Raw genomic sequence first — 18,640 nt, 5'->3', positions numbered from 1 at the left:
CCCTCTACTCTGCCCTGGTGAGACCCCACCTGGAGTACTGTGTCCAGTTCTGGGCTCCCCAGTTCAAGAAAGATGAGGATCTCCTAGAAAGAGTCCAGAGGAGGGCAACAAGGATGATGGGGGGACTGGAGCATCTCCCCTATGAGGAAAGGCTGAGAGAGTTGGGCTTGCTCAGCCTGAAGGAGAGAAGACTGAGAGGGGATCTAATCAACATATACAAATATCTCAAGGGTGGATGTCACGAGGATGGAGCCAGACTCTTCTCAGTGGTGCCCAGCAACAGGACAAGGGGCAATGGGTACAAACTGAAACATAAGAGGTTTCAGTTGAGTATGAGGAAAAACCTCTTTACTTTGAGGGTGACAGAGCACTGGAACGGGCTGCCCAGGGGGGTTGTGGAGTCTCCTTCTCTGGAGATATTCAAAGCCTGCCTGGACAATGTCCTGTGTGACATGCTCTAGGAGAACCTGCTTTATCAGGAGGGTTGGACCAGATGATCTCCAGAGGTCCCTTCCAACCCTTGACATTCTGTGATTCTGTAAAGAAAACGAGGACTCCCTAGGTTGTGAAACAGCTGAATTTAATACAATTTAAAATACACATGAAAGGAAATATCAACAGATGACTAGTCATAAGATGTCACTCTCCAACACACACATTGGTTTTATTTCATGGAAAATCAGCAACTGCAAATCATCAATATTTCTCCATAAACTGTGATAACCCATGGCAAATGTAATTTTCAGAGAACTCAATTGATAGCCAAGTGGTTAATGCACTAAATGGAGGTAGTGAATCAGTCCACAAAAGACTCTTTTGCCTCCAGATACTTGCAACATCTGACTTCTCAATTAGTTCCTTTCCAAGTCTTCCATTACAGAAGTAAGTTTATAGCAGCAAATATGCCATATCTTCACTACAGAAGCTCTCCGGGATGTTTTTGGTTTTTGTCTTCAGTTTTGTATATATAATATTCACACACATATAACTGAACACCTGAGCATTACTGGTGCCTCTTCTTGTTTTCCATTCACTCCCAATCCCAATGACTTTTTGGAGGCCCTCTTCATTCCACCATTTTAGGTTAAAACACAGGCCGGAAAACTTCTGCTTTGTATTAACCAAATTGCAGTAAGGTTTCTCTTTAGCAGATCATGCATAAATTTAAATTTACTTTCTATTCTCACTTCAGTTTTAAGCTTCCTACAGCCAGCAGCGCATGAAGGGGAAAAAGGGGTAGACTTTTACAACATTAATTGCAGCGATGATTAGAAAACATTTTTCAGACAATATAGTTTAAACTTCTCCTAGGATTTGTATTTGTATACAGTGTCCACTATCAGAAACATGTAGCATAGTGTTGCCATCTACTAACTGCAAATTTCTAGTCCTGAAACAAAGATGCCCACTTCTGCTCACACCTTCCTCCATGGTCTTTGCAATTTAACAGAGCAGGAATTCAGCCTTAGTGTTTTCCATTGGCTTTAGACTTTCCTAACTATTTGCAAAATGTACTTTCTCAAGTTTAAAACTAATGTTACTGATCAGACTATAACAAACGAAAAAGTATGGACATGTCCAAAAGGGAAGAACTGAAGTGATCAAAAGTCTTTGAATGACATTCAAGTGCTTCTACAGATTGCTTCTATTACAGTATTTTTAATATATCAAACAGTATAAAAATTAAAAAATATTGCAAAAAGGGAGCAGGAACATTGCTGCGAGTTTTTCAAATGTTTTAGCGGATGCTGTTTGTAGATGTTGTGGAGTCAATGGCATGGATTCTTTATACAACTTTGAAAAATCCCTGTCCCTCTGCAACATTTCCTGCACAAAAAAAGAAATCTAGAATATTCATACATATAAAATGTAATTTTCTCCACTATCAGGAGTCTTCATGTATTTCTGTTGATATCCTTAAAGAAACTTTCTAAAAGAAAAATAAAACAAGATCAGCTTAAAATAAATTAATTTTACAGTTCCGTGATATAAAGTATAAGGAGATGATAAAACAAAAAAAATGTATTTAAGTGAACTGCATACTGTGAGAGACTTAAAAAAAAAAAAAAAGAAGGCTTATTTTTCTTAGAGTCTGGCAGTTGTTTTCTCTGAATTATGAGTTTGGCTTTCTGTGAGCACTAGTTAGGACAAAAAGAGGATAGAATCTAAAAAATCTCTCTGTCATTGTCAAACATTAACATTGCATTTCAAGCTATTTTATAGCCTGTAATTTAAAATGTCTGCATTTTTGTTTAGTTTAATCCATCATTTTCTCTTATTTATTATGTTCACAATATTTATTTTTAGTTAAACTTTCAATGTTGAACACTTTGGGGTCTATGATCTGAAGCAGACTTATCAACTCATTTAGCTACGCTGAGGACTGTAGCATTGCCTGTGAATATGTATTTCCAAGGGAAGAGTTTGACTTTTGATAAAACAGATACCATCATATAAGTAGGCATCAGAGAGTGATGGACTGGCAATAAATACCTCCCCCCCAAAATGGTAAATTTAATGATTGATTAATGATGCATTTCTGAATGGTACTTCAATATTTTTGTAAGTTTTAGAAGGCAATTATATGCCTTTAAGATAATGCATTCTGTAATTTTGAACAGAATTTAAATTTTTTAGAAAGGGTTTTGCTCTGCAGAACCTAGCTTAAGCAATAGCCCTACAGTCATTGTCTACTCAGTCCTAGCAGTTAGAAGTAAACAGGTGTAGAAACGTTTGCTGTCAGTTAGCAAAATATATGTTAACTCTGAATCCTTAGTTGAAAACTGATTTCTGTATACGTTTATGAAAGTTATGTACAGATTATATTTAAGTGTTAACCACTTCCATGCTGAGCAAGCACATAAGTGAAGAAGCAAGTAAATTAATTATGGTTTATGCCAGAGGCCTTAGAGGATTCTCACTATTTTTCCTACCTTCCCACCTCCATGAATTCTGGATATGGTTTCCAGCAATTCATTACAGCACCAATTGGCTCACACACGTGATATTGATTTTAGTTCTACAGTTATGCAAGTGCGTGGATCTAGTTTTTGACTTTCTGGGACTTGTGTGAGGCAATGGTATGTATGAAAGACCTACTTACGGGGGTATGACATCTATAGTTATTACAGCTGAGTTAGTTCATCTTTGTAATTACAGTACAAAGCAGCAGTTCTCAGTCTTTTCTACCTTAAGCTCTCTACTCCAGTCTTGCAGAGATCCAACTACTTTATGGGGAAAACAAACATCCAGAAGTCTGAGAAGGATAAGGAGGCCACAATCCTCCTAGTACCTACAGTAATATCCAGGAAGTTTTGTCCTCAAATCTCTACAAGGCATTTGCCATGAGCAATGGGGTTTTTTAATTTTTTTTTACAAGTTATTTTGCCAAAGTTAAGCCTCACACATTGGTATTTTTGGCATTTTGTATCCCTGTACCAAACAAAAAAGCAATGAAACACTACAACTAGAACACGCTGTGTAAACAAGAGTTGGCTAGGCAAAGCTTGGGAAAGTAAGTTCAAGGCATGCCTTTCACAAATCATATAAAAGTGTTTTCTTCTTTAACTAATCTAATATTTTCTCTTCCTTAAAGTCAGGCTTGATGCATCACCAGATCCAGCTACCCAAGCTGGAAGGTTTTCATATCAATGCTTTTCCAAACCTATTTGATATTCTTCGCATTGTGACGGAACTTATATCAAAATGTGTAATTTTTAAAAAGAAAGGAAACATCTATGGTTGAAATGCATTGGATTATTATAGAAAATCTCTCAGGTAGAAAGAAATGCAGTTTTATTTGCATCATTTAGTTTGGTATTATGTCACCTTCAGAGGGCCTCCTTCTACAAAAAGATTGCTGAAGAGGTAGAAGAAATTAATTTATTGAATAATTTTCAGGACCAGAAAGCTATTAAACTGATTTTTTTGTTTTAAAACCCAAGGGAAAAATATTCATTAGGTAGACAGAAATAAGTTCTGTGACTGATAAAATTTGTTTCCTGTATAGCTTTGGTATATCTAGCTGCGATGAAGTATGGTAATTTTCTTTTGCATTTGTTGTTATACAATTCATAGCACTTCTTAGTCACTGCTAAAATATGTAGATACCAACCTGAAAATCTCTAATGAATGTTAAAAAGAAGAAGATAAAACCAAAGGCCACTGTCCATTCACAGATCGCACTCAAAAAATGGTAAGTATAATCCTGATGGAAAGAGATACAAAATAAATTTTCAGATAAAACAGCTAAACAAAATAACTGTGGAATGCTATAAAAATAGACATTTCCTTCTGTAAATTCAACAAATATTCTAAGACTTATGACTCATCATCCCAATACCATGTAGTATAAAATCCATTCAGATTTAGTTTTACAGAATGGTAAGTACATTTACCAGGGTTGCATATGTTCCATTAAGCAACATGTCTTATTCACTAGCATAAAACATAAATAATAGTACAGGAAAACTACAGTTAGCACAAGGTCAAAACATAGCTTGAATGTAATTTGCACCTGAAAAAATTTCATTCTTATGTGAAGGGTATCAAAGTACCCACGTTCAAAACCTTTACTCAGAGCCACTGAGTTCAGTAGTACTATCCCTTACCATAAGTTCTCACAATGTTTTAAAATGGAGGGCTGCCCTTGTATGACAGTTCCTGACAAGACCTCTGTTTTTAATTAGGCCATCATAGAAAACCTATATAATATGACACAAACAGAATGTAAAGTGTTTCTTAACATGTCATCAACAAATATGCCATCTGTTTCAGTAAAAACATTTTCTAATCCTTGCATCTCAAGTGAAAAAAAACCCCCAAAACTGAAGAGGTAGATATTGCTAAGATTACCTAACTTGTGAAGATTTATCTCACAGCTGCCTTGCCACTGTTTGGTTGAAGTACATTTGCCAAGTTTGCTTTTATTAAGCTCTTCAAGCAGGATACACTCTCTTCACTATTTAACCTGTTTTTTTAACAAATCCATGTGGCAAAGATTGTCCAAAAAACCCCTTACCTTTCACAGTTATCATTCTGAGAACACTTAAATCAATTCAAAATATTGACTTTAATATGCTTCAGGTCAGACCCCCAGTGTTTATCACAATAATAAAGACTATTTAATAAAGAATGGTGAAAAAGCTGAGAAAATCAATGTTGTGAAAAACCTCAAAAACTTCAGAATCAAACTGGTCCACCATTGTTTCATGTGTGAAGTTACTTTTCAAGAAATGTGACTATAAAAGGAAGTAGAAAGAGCTCACTGCTATGGGTAAGTTTCAAATGCTTGGTTAAAATGAAAGTTTAACTCTCTCAACTAGACCCACCGGGGACAAATTTTCTTACCAAGCCGCAGACAGCTTTCTAATGAAGAAATAACTGGAAACCAGCATTGCACAAATTGGTGAGAACTCACAGATCTGTTCATGATAGTGTACTATTTAAAGTCTCTTAAGTACTTGTAATGCTATACACGTTTAGATAAACATAGCAGCATACCCCAAATAATATGATACAGGCTACCTAATAAGTTTTTACCTTTTCACCTGGAGTCCAATGAATTTTTGTCATGGAAATTTGTGAAGCAAACACAATCACTGGGAAAAACACCGTGTAAAGGAAACTATAAAAGTTTTAGTGAGTAGTAGTGAAAATGTCTGCCTACAAAAAAAAGACCCTATCTCCCCCTTCTGTAACACAGGAGATCCTAAAGTACCAGAATATCAAATCAAAGTATTAAGAAGACAAGTAAATGAAACACATTACTGAAAGGTAACTATGGCAGCAATCAAAACAAATTTCTGCACAAATAAAGGTTTCTGCGGGTTTCTCCAAAGTACAAAGCATAAGGGGAGACACTCCAAAACTTAGATCACTTTCATGATTGAGAACTGTGGGAGTAGAGGCCTGCATTGCTGGGAGGGGAACCATATTGGTTTCCATTGGTCCACAATAGGCACCTTGATATATTTGTACAACTTTCTCTCAGGCCTGGGGCCCTTTCACAGACGCTGAAGCCAAAAGCTGGCTGGCTGATGTGATGATCTGCTGCAACCACTTTGCAACACTAGCAGATCACCTAAAGACTACTAAAAACAATAGGATGGCTCTAATTTCAGCAGGCTGTGGGAAAAGCCAGTAAGTGTGTTGAGTGTGTCCCTAGGGGAGGCATCTGATGAAGCCGAGCACTAACCAACATGATCAAAAGCATCTGCTTAGGCTTGAAGGAAATCTTGTGTATGCCAACTGTATTTTATATGTCCGTGTTAGAAGCGGTGCCCCCTTTTGCAGGCCTTTCTTTGTACCCTTCTTCAAATGAAGGAGGTTGGAAAGTTGCTCTAGCTTTATTATCGTATGATCCTATGAAGACCACTGGGGCATTAGGTTTAAATATACCACTGAAAGAAGAGATACAGCTTTTAAGAAGACCCCAAAATTCATCTTTATGCTATTAAGGGTGTCTCGACGTGCTATATGCATGATTATAGCAGAAATATTAGAGAGCCCTAAGGAAAGATTGTAAACTCATTTTCACCCTTTATCAGAAATGGTTTAACTTAAAAAGAAAGTCATGAATGCATAAAGGGAAAACCATGGGATACACCATAAAGGATACTGGGAATGAAAGCAATGCATGATATTACAGATATGGCCATCCTTATGTGACAAACAAAATAAGTGTTCCATTGTGGACAGGACTTGTAAGAGATTATAGATTGAAGTGTAATGTATACAACACCCGAGCCAAATGCCACCAAAGCTCCTATGTCATGGACACTGGGAACAGACAGCTCCTGGAAAGAGAATCAGCATAATGGTTAGCTGCTACTATTTGTACAGTGGTAGGAATCAATGAACCCTGAGAAGATGGTAGCCACATTATGCTGGGCATGTACAAGCAGTGGGAAACAGTGTGAAAGAAAATGGAGAAGGAGTAGCTCAGAGAGGTAAACTAACCATGTACAAAGCCACCAGGTCAAAGTCCTTTCCCATGTTCACATAAAAGCATAAATCAATTTCAAGTGCTGTTCAGCAGTTGGTCTATTACCAAATAATGCTTCCACAAGCAGGAACTGGCTTGTGTTTTTCTTAAGAGGTTCCTATACTTCCTTTTTCCCTTTACCCTACCAAATATTTTCATCCTTTTGTGCTGAAAGTCTAATGTGCATTTGTGTGGTCATACTCTAAGAAACGGTAAAGTTTCATGGGAACTGTTCTAAATAGCAAATTGTGATAGATCAGTCCGCCATCCTCCAGTGGCCAGCCACAAGGCTCCAGGAAATAAGTCAGCAGAAAATTAGTTATATATTTTAAAAAAAAAAAAAAGTGTTACCTAAAATAAGCTCTTGATACGAAGTTCTTACACTGTCAGTCTCTTGAATTATTCAGCCCTCTTACCCTTCCCCACATAATCAGCCACTTTCATTCAAGTTCCACAACAGGTGAAAATGTGTATAAATTCCAGTATCACTGTATGTGGCCTATTTTTTTGTAATACCCTGCTCATGGAATATTCTCTCCTTTAAAACACAAACAAGTAGAATATCCAGTAACAAAATAGATGAAGATTCCAGAGAAATTATTGTATGCTACATGTTTCAAAAAATTACAAATACAATCCAGTATCAGACAGGTAAGTAAGCTTTAAAGCTCCTTTCTGTCACCAGAGCATAGCAAAACATGTGCTATGACCTGACCTACTACAGTTCTATTTTAGTGATTCATGAAAATACATCTATATCTTTTCATTACATATTTTAACGTCTTTCCTGCCTGGATCCCATTGTTTTCTTTGTCTTGTAATAGTGATTATGTTCACATACTATTTTTAATCCTTTTTCCCCATGCTTCCCCTGGATGACTGGAGAAGTTCCACTTGACTGGAGGTTGGCAAATGTGACACCCATTTACAAGAAGGGCCAACAGGAGGATCCGGGGAACTATACGCCTGTCAGTCTGACCTCGGTGCTGGGGAAGGTCATGGAGCAAATCACCTTGAGTGCCATCACACAGCACGTTCAGGACAACCAGGTGATCAGGCCCAGTCAACATGGGTTTACGAAAGGCAAGTCCTGCTTGATTAACTTGATCTCCTTCTATGACAAGGTGACCTGTTTAGGGGCTGGGGGAAAGACTGTGCATGTGGTGTACCTGGACTTTAGTAAAGCCTTTGACATCGTTTCCCACAGCATTCTGCTTGAGAAACTGGCTGTCCATGGCCTGGATAGGCGTACTCTTTGCTGGGTAAAAAACTGGCTGGATGGCTGGGCCCAAGGTGTGGTGGTGAATGGAGTTAAATCCAGTTGGAGGCCAGTCACAAGTGGTGTTCCCCAGGGCTCAGTATGGAGGCCAGTTCTGTTTAACATCTTTATCAATGACCTGGATGAGGGGATTGAGTGTACCCTCAGCAAGTTTGCAGATGGCAGTAAGCTCAGTGGAAGTGTTGATCTGCTCAAGGATAGGAAGGCTCTATAAAGGGACCTGGATAGGCTGGATCAATGCGCTGCGGCCAATTGTATGAAGTTCAACAAAGCCAAGTGCATTTGGGTCACAACAACCCCATGCAGTGCTACAGGCTTGGGGATGAGTGGCTGGAAAGCTGCTTGGCAGAGAGGGATCCGGGGCTACTGGTCGACAGCTGACTGAATATAAGCCAGCAGTGTGCCCAGGTAGCCAGGAGGGCCAATGGCATCCTGGCTTGCATCAGAAATAGTGCAGCCAGCAGGACCAGGGAAGTCATCCTTCCCCTGTACTTGACATTGGTGAGGCCACACCTCGAATACTCTGTTCAGTTTTGGGCCCCTCACTACAAGAAGGACATTGAGGTACTGGAGCATGTCCAGAGAAGGGCAATGAAGCTGGTAAGGGGTGTGGAGCACAAGTCTTATGAGGAGTGGCTGAGGGAACCGGGGTTGTTTAGCCTGGAGAGGAGGAGGCTGAGGGGAGAGACCTTATCGCTCTCTACAACTCACTGAAAGGAGGCTGTAGGGAGGTGGGGGTCGGCCTCTTCTCCCAAGTAATAAACAATAGGACAAGAAGAAATAGCCTCAAGTTGTACCAGGGGAGGTTTATATTGGATATTAGGAAAAATTTCTTCACCAAACGGATTGTCAAGCACTGGAACAGGCTACCCAGGGAAGTGGTTGAGTGTCCACCCCTGGGAGGTATTTAAAAGGTAGACAAGGTGCTTGGAGACATGGCTTAGTAGTGGATGGGTATGGTTGGACTTGATGATCTTAAAGGTCTTTTCCAAACAAATGATTCTGTGTTTCTATGATTTTCTTTCTACTCATTCCCTTCTATCTCTCTGTGATGTATTAAGTTCTGTCAGATTTTAAAGCATGTTCCTCACACAAGTATTTAAGTGGCATCTCATCTATACTTGCATTTTCTTCTCCTCTGTCCCACTTTTTGCCTTCCATATTGGAAAGACAGGATGTGGTATGGAAAGCATTAAGCAAGTGTAACTGTTGGCTTTTGTATTTAGCCCCATACACAATATACAGTGCTTTTCTAATATGGCTCTCATGATTGCTCTTATCAAACTGCCACAGCTTCCCCAAAAAGCCCATCACACTGAACCCCTACAGAACCCGGGAGATGTTACTACATCTGCTATGGTAAGCCTCATAAGCTTTCTAGTAAAAAACAGGAAGTTCTCTCTTTAATTGTGTGTAACGTCTAACAGGCAAAACCAGACCTGCTAAGACCTGGGGTTTCGCTTTGCCTTATTCATTAAGGGCTACGTGATTTTTCCTTCCATATACAATTATCTTCTTGAAGCTATCACTTCACTGTCTTTCTGTATTTCAAGCACTGTGTTATTTAAAACAGAGAACAAACTCGTTATTCATGACCATTACCTGTTTTCTCAGAAACTCTTTTGCTTTTAGAGGACACACTCCCAGTGTTTTCTCCCACCTCGTTCCTCACTTTTGCTAAGTGTTCAGATACCAATACCATTAAAACCCCATGCCACCTACCATATATTACCTTGAAGCAAAAAGGGTGAGAAAAAATTTCCTTACAACTAATTATGCCACTTAAAAGACCCACTACAAATGGCAGTGGATTTGAGTAAATAAAAGCAAACCTTAAGTATTTCCAGTATAATTTCACACTGAAGCCTTTTTAACAAACTACATATTTTCCTTTGGGGAAAGAGAACAAGAACTGATGCCCAGTAGTGTCAATCAGCTCTACTATAGTACTGAGGTATGTTGTTAGCTCACCTGCTGGGGAAAAATAAGTGTTAAGAAACAAACAGGTAGTGCACATGAATGTGAATTTTCTGCGTGATGCACTGATTAGAGGGACTAGACTGAATGCTAAAGAAATAACTTCTAATTCCAGCTTTACTTTGGTATCCTGACCTGAAACAATCACCTGACCATGAGCAAATCTCACAGCCTCTTCATGTCTCAGTTATTCTACTAGTAAGTGGGGATAAGAGTGTACTGTTCACTAGTTGTACAGTATGCAGTTAAAAGACAAAAGACTTCCAAGCCACCATTTCCATCTTCCTGGGCAATTAAACATGCTGAAAAATCTGCTAGATCAGATCTTTAGCTAGATTAGATCCTCAGCTAGATTAGATCCTCACTGTGTTCTGAACCCTTCCCTTAATGTGGAAAGTAAGATCAGAGCAGAGGAAAAAGAAATTAGGTGAGGAAGGAGTTTATGAACAGGCAATGAGAGACAACAGAGATTAGCTGAGAACTAATGTTATAATTGTCAAGGGGCCCCTTTAGAAACTTTAGGATCAAAGTTCCTGCTTCCCTGACTCCCCCAAATTATTTTGCATTCCTGATTTGTCTTTTCCTTATTGAAGCTGAGTTTGTTTTCTATTTCAGTCAAGCAACACTGTTACCTGTCATCTAACCTTTTTTTTTGTGCCACATATAAATGTAATCAATAAGAATACAGATATTTAAAAGTAGAATAGCATGCTTAGAATAGACTGTAGTGCCTGTAGTGTTTGCAATCCACATGCACTGCCTGGAGGTAAAACTAAAAAGAGCAAGATATCAGTCTAAGGCAGAGGTTTTTATCTGAAAATACCATGTCAATTACATGCAAAATTGTATTGGCTGCTGAAGCCCTGAAAATCTTTTTTTTCAATTTATCTGTATGTTGTCAGGCCACTATATGAGCACAACAGTATTTACCAAAATGTTCCCCAAGGCAGAACATCCTTTAAAAGAAATAATTCAGCTGTATCCTTTAAGGCTATGTCTCAAACTACCTGCCAATTAAACTTGACCTGATTCTCAGCTGAAGTTTTCACTGCAATTGTCCTAATACTTCTTTGTGTCAAAATCTACCCTACAACACACTTCCTCACTAGAAAAGGTGAAAAGAATAACCTGTTTCAATATTTTTCCTCTCTATTGAATTTTCTTTCAGACACTGAGGGCTGGACGTCTTTGATTTATAATGACATGTCTTATCCTTTCTGGCAAACTAAGTGGTAATTCTACATGTCTCTAACAAAGACTTAACCTGTTGTTATGCCATCTCCTGCAGACTCAAAACCATGGGCTAATAATGTGCTCAGTGTTCCAACCTGTCAGATAAGTCTAGTTTATTCTATAGAAAATGCTGCTAGTGTGCGTGCCATTATTCAGGTAAATATACAGGTGCTTTCGCTAGTCTGACTTACTCTGCCCTACCTGACTGTATGCAAACTAAACTGCAACAGCAAAGCTTTTTTACAGTCAAATTTTCATAGTAAAAATTTTACAGCAAAAGCATCTATATTGTTTTCTAGTACAGATGTGTTACAAGACAAGCACACAAAAAACTTCCTTACTGGCATAACTGTACAAGCAAAAAATCTAGTATATAAGGTGAAAGCAAATCTATCTTTTTAAAGCTCCTGAAAAAAAGTCAGGAGCAAGAAAGACAATCTCACTCCATTTGCCAAGTATCCACACTGCGATAACGTTAGCCACTCTTATCTATTTGATTTTTAACTGGTAAAACAACTTTAGTTTAATTTATGATATGAAATTTATGGTCATACCTGAAAAGTTGCAACTATGCCCATTCCAATACAGCCCATCAATCCAATACATAATGAAAACACATTGCACGAAGACCTAACAAAGTGTGATGACTCATTTTGCTTCTCTATTAACAAATATCTGATGTACATTGTAATTACACCTGGAAAACAAAAAATGCATATTTTGTTCAATGATCGTGTATTGCTTACATTTTAATACCTTGCCCTGTAACACATTAGCATATGAAATAAAATTATAAACATTATACAATAGATAATACTGCCTTTAACTCTACTGGGGTGAAGAAGAAAGGCAGTGAATTTTATATGTATTACTTTCAGATAGAACTGTCTTAACATTATCTTAGTCTTAACTTCGCACATTAATGGTATCTAGATATAACTGCACATCACTTCAAGAAAAACACTAACTTAAATCCCATTCTCCTGTGTGTTTTAGGCACAGAGGCATTGGCATTCCACACTAGGAACAGATGTGACAGGGAGACAAAGCATAAATTGGAAGTGGGAGCACTCATTCTGCCCTGGTATGTAGTCTTGTACCAGAACTACATCTCCTTATAATGGATGCCCTGAATAATTAATACATTTTTGTAGTGTGTAAACAGAAAAAAAAATATAACTAGCTGTGTATCCAAAAAATATTTTCAAAGCTTTGGGGACAGTTCTGACTGCTCTTTAGTACAACAGTGTCACCAAATCACTACACACACATTTTATTCCAGCCTACGTGACCCCAATATGGTGTTCACTCCTGACAAACACTTCTACTGACTTAGAAGATCGTGATTCATCAGGATATAATAAGCTGTAGACTGGATTCCCCAATTTAATAACACATAGAACATAGTTTCAGTCTATCTAAGGTTGGAAAAATAAATCAGGTAACTTTGTCTAGGCACTGTGAGGTTACATGAAACATACCAAGATAGTTTGACTGAATGAGGCTCTTAGACAAGGTAAAATACGTGATTTTTCATAGAATCGTAGAACGGCTTGGGTTGGAAGGGACCTTAGAGATCATCAGGTTCCAACCCCCCTCATGGACTACATATATGCAGAGGTACACAGCTCTTGACCCTCTATCCCCTAGAAGTGAATAGAAAATGCCAAACTTCCTGATTCAAGGCCAGTAGACATTTAGTAGAAGAGTAGGCATCTCGCAGAGGAAACCAGGTGTTGCTTCAACACTGTTCTTCCCCGTGCTGCAGCATCCTAGAACCTAATGTCTCCTTACATTGAAGATACACTTTTTGCAAAGTAATTAGGACATCTTTCTTCCACTTTTTATTTCCAGCTGCATTGACTACTTTGCACTGATGAGGTGCTCTTAAGAGGCAGAAGTGCCTCTGAGCCTGCACTTACTGACCCTAAGGACCTGGCCCTCTAGATATTGCTTCTATCTGATACTACCATTTGACTGTGGTGTACTTTTTCTGCAGAATATTCTATGGACTGCAATGTAAGCAGACAGCTTTTGCTTTGCCGTGTTCAAACCAAGTACCTTATACATACCTAAAAGTGCTGAAATATTAATCATAAAACCAAAGATACCACTCTCCGGAGGTTCAGTTCCAGTGTCACTAAGGCAGGAAGAGAAAGAAACTAAAAGTTAATTGAGATCTGTGAAACATAAATAAGGTCTATACATGAAACCCCAAGAGAAATGTAACTTGTATGAACTGCTGCTATGAGTATATGACATTTAAACATATAAATTGGAATGTTGTCTGCTGCACATTTAAGCTCCATTTGTAGTCCTAAAACTTTCTTTTCAGAAAGAAAACATGTTTTTAGAGCACACAATTTGAACTGTATTTCTTCCTTTTCTGTATGCAATATGCAGAGATGTGACAGAGCAATACTTTGCTGATGAATGGCATAAATGATTACATAAATGACATTTTAGAAATGACATGTCTTTTGTCTGCTAAATTAACATCGTGACAGAGTAAAACATATCTAATGGCATTCAATATCTCAAGATGTGAAAGAATTGGGCTTAATTTCATGATTTGTTTGAAAAGAGTTTAGCCCAGGAGAGAAATTGCATTCCTATGCCTGGGAACATTCCTAGGCACTGTTTAATTTACTAATATAGATACAGCTTAAGAGTACTCTAGGCCCAAGGTGTTGTAAGTCTCTTCTGCTGAAGCAATCCACCCTTACAGGGGATAAATAGAAGTTCACTGGGACAGACAGACAGAGCATGAGTGTGAGAATATCTACAGAATTTATACACATATATACATGCATACATGTATATATTAAAAACTTCATATATACAAAATATACCTTATGTAGAAAACTGCATACCTTCATCATAGAATCTTTTTCCCTATTTTCCCTAAATATGTGCAAACACCCACCCCAGAGAATGCCCTTTCCTCGCAGGAAGGACATACTCCTGGGAGTGTGTGGGTTCAAGATCCCCCAAGCAGGATTCTTTTTATAGAAGGTGAGTGGTCTGTTGAAAGAAGAATACCACAATGCTGTCACCTCTTTACGCTATTTTTTCTTGTCTAATGTACAACTAGTTGATATCTATTTGATCAGGCTCTGTTGGTCAAGCTGATGGAAAACATGTAGCTTACATAACTGGGTGTGAGATGAGTTTTCAGTTACTCAGAAATACAAAGAGGCACAATTGTCTGCATAAACAGAGGCACCCAAGGAGCTCTGCTGTCAGAAACGTAAACACATAAGGATTTCAGCTCATGTCGAAGTTCTGTGGAAACTGAGGAAAGACTCTGAGAACAAAACTTTCTCTTAGGTGTATGATGGGATAAGTAGGTACTAGCTAGAGATTTTTTTATGTGATTCAGGAAGATTAATATTGTTCATTCCAAGATTGAGACTGGATTAGTTTTCAGAGCTAAACTTCTGAACCTACCACTGAGCGCAGCCAAAATGACAGGAGCTCAGCATGAATGCCTGTGCTCTCAACACCCAAAAGACAAAGCACTCTCTACATAAGCAACCATTCTTAAAGATTTTGACAATTCTGTTAAGTTCAAGCCAGAAGAGTATGACCATATCAAAAGATTTAATTTTTTAGAAATTAGTATTTGCTCTCAAACCCCTTCTATGTTACAGAAGCATTTGTGATTTGTGTAATCAGTTGCTAAGAGATTTATCAAGAAAGGGAGGAAGCTTAGCGTGAAGGGAGAATCCTTTTTGATTAAAAGCTGATGCAAAAAATAATCTTCCATTTCTTTTGACTAGATTGCTTTCAAATTCTCAGACAACAAAAACTTGGACCAGGCTTTTAGACAAGTTTTTACAACTTCTCAGGCATTAAGAATCCTTATTCATCTGTATTTTCTTGTTGTAATGCTTTCTGAAGACTTGCTCCAGCTTGTACTCTTGTTTCTCTTTGACAGTGGAATTGATGAGAATGGTACAGTAACCCTCATTTTTTTGTTTGACACTTCTGAAAATCATCTTAATCCATGCTTCATTTAGCCCATTTTTTAACCTTGAACTCCACTTCTTTTCCTCATGTTTCTGGAGTGTTTTCATTAGCACGACAAAGGACACTATTTAAAACGCGAGCCACTTGTGACAATCTTGAAGGACTTTTGCAAATCAGAAACTGCTCTATGCTAAGTAAAGGACTGTGATCACTTCAAAGCTTTTGAAGGACTTTAGGTCAGAAGAGAATGGAATTGGCACATGCAAAGAAAGCTATTTGAAGTTCTTGGAACACTTCACATCATAAGAGCTATCCAAATAACCTGAAATTGCACTGAACTCCATTCATTTTTTAATTAAAGCTTTTTTCAAGCTAGAGTTTTATAGGTAAATTTTGCTATTGTTGATTTTTAAACTCAATAATCTTAAAGGTATGCTTTCAAGAAATTTCATACCAAGAATACTAGATCATATCTACAATGTATTTACAAAGTACTGCACTGGACTTTTAAGGACACAATCTTTTTAATGCCATATTTTCCACTAAAAAATCGCTGAAGCTAAATGAAGACTTAGATATGGTTTGGGGTTTTTTTTGGTCTGCTGCTCTGGAAAAAAGAATCAAAAATTACTTTTGACAGTTACTTTCTTTTTGTGAAAAAGAAAAAGCACATGGCACATATGAAACAAAAACATGTGCTCACTTATTTGCAATGTTGCATAGGTGAGCACAACCACCATAGAAAAGATGAGGAACCCAGTATGAAAATGCCAGCATTTGTGTCATCACCTCATGAGTAGAATTCTACAACCAATCAAACAGTCCTCTGAAGAGCAGAAAGACAGGAATGTAGAGGAGACAAGGAATAAATATTTTAGGGCCAAAAGACCCATCATCATCAAATTTTCTTCATAGCCATCATAAACTATTTTTCTCCAAACTGACGTCCCAGATTTTTAAAGTAGGAAGATTATATTCTGCCTATAGGGATTCTGATTGATCCAGAGGTACTAACTGGCAGCAGATACCTTACGGAAAATTCCCTTTTCTCTTTCACTGAGAATTCAAACCACTAAAGAGCTACCCCAGCACATCCAAATTAGTTTGGATTTTGAGTAGTACGAGCAAAAGAACTAATTTGGGCACACCCTAATCATCTCTCAGGCCTCAGCTGCTACAAAACACAAAATCATTTGTATCTGCCCAGAAATGTATTTATACGTTTTACTTGATGAGATATTAGCACAGTTTCAATGACAGATTTAGATGGTCTCTCACCTTGACAGCTGTTACACGGTAAACAAAATTAACAAGTTACTTCAAGGCATACATAGGGTATTTGAGGAATGTAGGTAAGGATTACAGAAATGTTGAACTAAAATCTGTCCATATTTTTCTCCTTCATGTAACTGGAATTTCCCCATACAAGCTCTATTTAATTTTTATAGTTCATTTTAAGATATTGCACCACTGAAATGTTGCAACATTCTTCCTCTTTCTTTTTATCACTCTGAGTTTCACTAAATCACGTTCTTAATCCCATGATTCAGCTTCTTAGGCTAAAGCAATGACCTGCAAAATAAGAATAGGAACTTTGGTATGACTATTGGCCTGAGTACTTAGAAGGAATCATCCTATTACTCCCAAGTGCACCTTCTACAAAGATCATATGCTTAGACCACGAGCCTTTAGAATTAGTACAGATTGTTCACCATCAGTCTATGTATACCCTTAGTCCAAATGTTGTGTTAAAAGGATGTAAAACAAACAAGACATCTGAAAAACTAGTTTTTTTAAGTTTTTTGAAGTTTTTTAAAACTTTACTAGCAAATGCAGAGGGCCTGAAATGTGAGTGGGTTGGTTTTGGTTTTTTTTTTAATCACTGACACAGCCTCATATGTCTTGGAGTTTTTTAGGGTATATGGACATTTATTGTGATTCCTTAGTTAAAGGGTAAGAATGGTTTTTCCAGTGAGATGTTCAGTTAGATTGATATGACAGCTGTGATACATTCATCAGAGCTATACAGCTGTGACTTGTATGTTTGGCCTACCTCTTTAAAAAGAATGACACAATTGAGATATCTGGGCTGTCAGAAACTTGACTGTAATCACAATTATACAGAAAAAACCCATCCTGTTCTCTCATAGATTTTATTCAAGGACATGGCTTCAACATAAGAAACATCATTCGTCAAATTTCTAACTACAGGGCCTCAAAATCCTTCTGAATACAAACCATGTACTGAGTGTAGACAGAGTTATATCAAATGTTTTATTTTTCTTGGTCAGTAATGGATAAATTGCACTAGTTACAAGCACTTTTGTAGCAGTAAAACTGTGTGTGTGATCAAGGAAGAGCATGAGCATAACCCCAATTGTTAAGGCAGTAGGGTATTCGTGCGTGTACAATAATGAGGCTTTCTAAGAGCTGAGTCCAGATTTGGGCAGATGATCTTGAAAAGTTTTGCCAGCATAAGCATGAAGCCCAACTTTCTTTGGCTAAATTAGAATGAAGCTCAACTTTCTTGTGGTTGCGGTGTCATTTGTCATCAGCTCACTTGCTTATGATGACAGACTAATTTTCAATTGAATACGTGTATATGCAAATCACGTTAGCAGTCTTCTGAAATTACGCATGTCCATAAAGTCCTTCAATGAATTAGATTTATCTTTAAAGACGTATTTGAAAGTCTTTTTTAGATCATCTATATATCAGAGACCACTCTTGGATTTCTGGCTTAGCTTTAACCTGTTAAGAGCTAAATAGTAGTAATTCCACAGCTCGGATTTAAATATTAACAGAAGGAATGTATAAACAATTATTTATACAGAATTGCACTTAAACGACTGATGTTATAGAAAAGACATGCCAGATGTCTCTCGGGTAGCCTTTTACGCTCATTGCTCCTATGCCAAAATTTCAAAAATGCGTGTTTGTGGGGGTGTGTGTCCTACAAAAGCTACTGTAGGGCTTCGAGAGCTGTCACCATCCGAAACTCCATTTCCACCACGGACTCCAGGGCAGTCACCTTAAATTTTGCCAGGATCGGGCCTGCGGCACACTTTGGCTCCAGAGGAAAACTGTTTCGGGTCCTTTCTACCACGTTCGTCAGCGTTGGGGTCCCGTGGCTCTCGGAGCGGGCTGGGCGCTGGAGGGTGTGATGGGTGACAGGAGCGCACCAGCACTCACCG

General features: G+C 38.0%; 1 protein-coding gene across 1 annotated transcript in view; it reads right to left on the bottom strand.

Annotated features, from left to right (window-relative positions):
* Positions 1-636: 636 nt before the first annotated feature.
* The window catches only part of DRAM1 (DNA damage regulated autophagy modulator 1), a 36,685-nt gene continuing 18,681 nt past the window's right edge, over positions 637-18,640 (bottom strand). Inside the window, exons 3-8 of the mRNA XM_035888967.1 lie at positions 13,547-13,636; positions 12,029-12,171; positions 6,620-6,797; positions 5,542-5,600; positions 4,115-4,207; positions 637-1,930 (exon numbers count right to left, since the gene is read on the bottom strand). Of these exons, the coding sequence (XP_035744860.1) occupies positions 1,886-1,930; positions 4,115-4,207; positions 5,542-5,600; positions 6,620-6,797; positions 12,029-12,171; positions 13,547-13,636 (608 nt within the window). The 3' untranslated portion in view covers positions 637-1,885. The remainder of the gene's footprint in view (positions 1,931-4,114; positions 4,208-5,541; positions 5,601-6,619; positions 6,798-12,028; positions 12,172-13,546; positions 13,637-18,640) is intronic.

Source organism: Egretta garzetta, unplaced genomic scaffold (assembly GCF_000687185.1).
Source record: "Egretta garzetta isolate BGI_Z169 unplaced genomic scaffold, ASM68718v1 scaffold321, whole genome shotgun sequence".
NCBI classification, from domain to species: Eukaryota; Metazoa; Chordata; class Aves; order Pelecaniformes; family Ardeidae; genus Egretta; species Egretta garzetta.
Note: the sequence above shows the minus strand (reverse complement) of the source record. Positions and strands in the feature narration are given on the sequence as shown.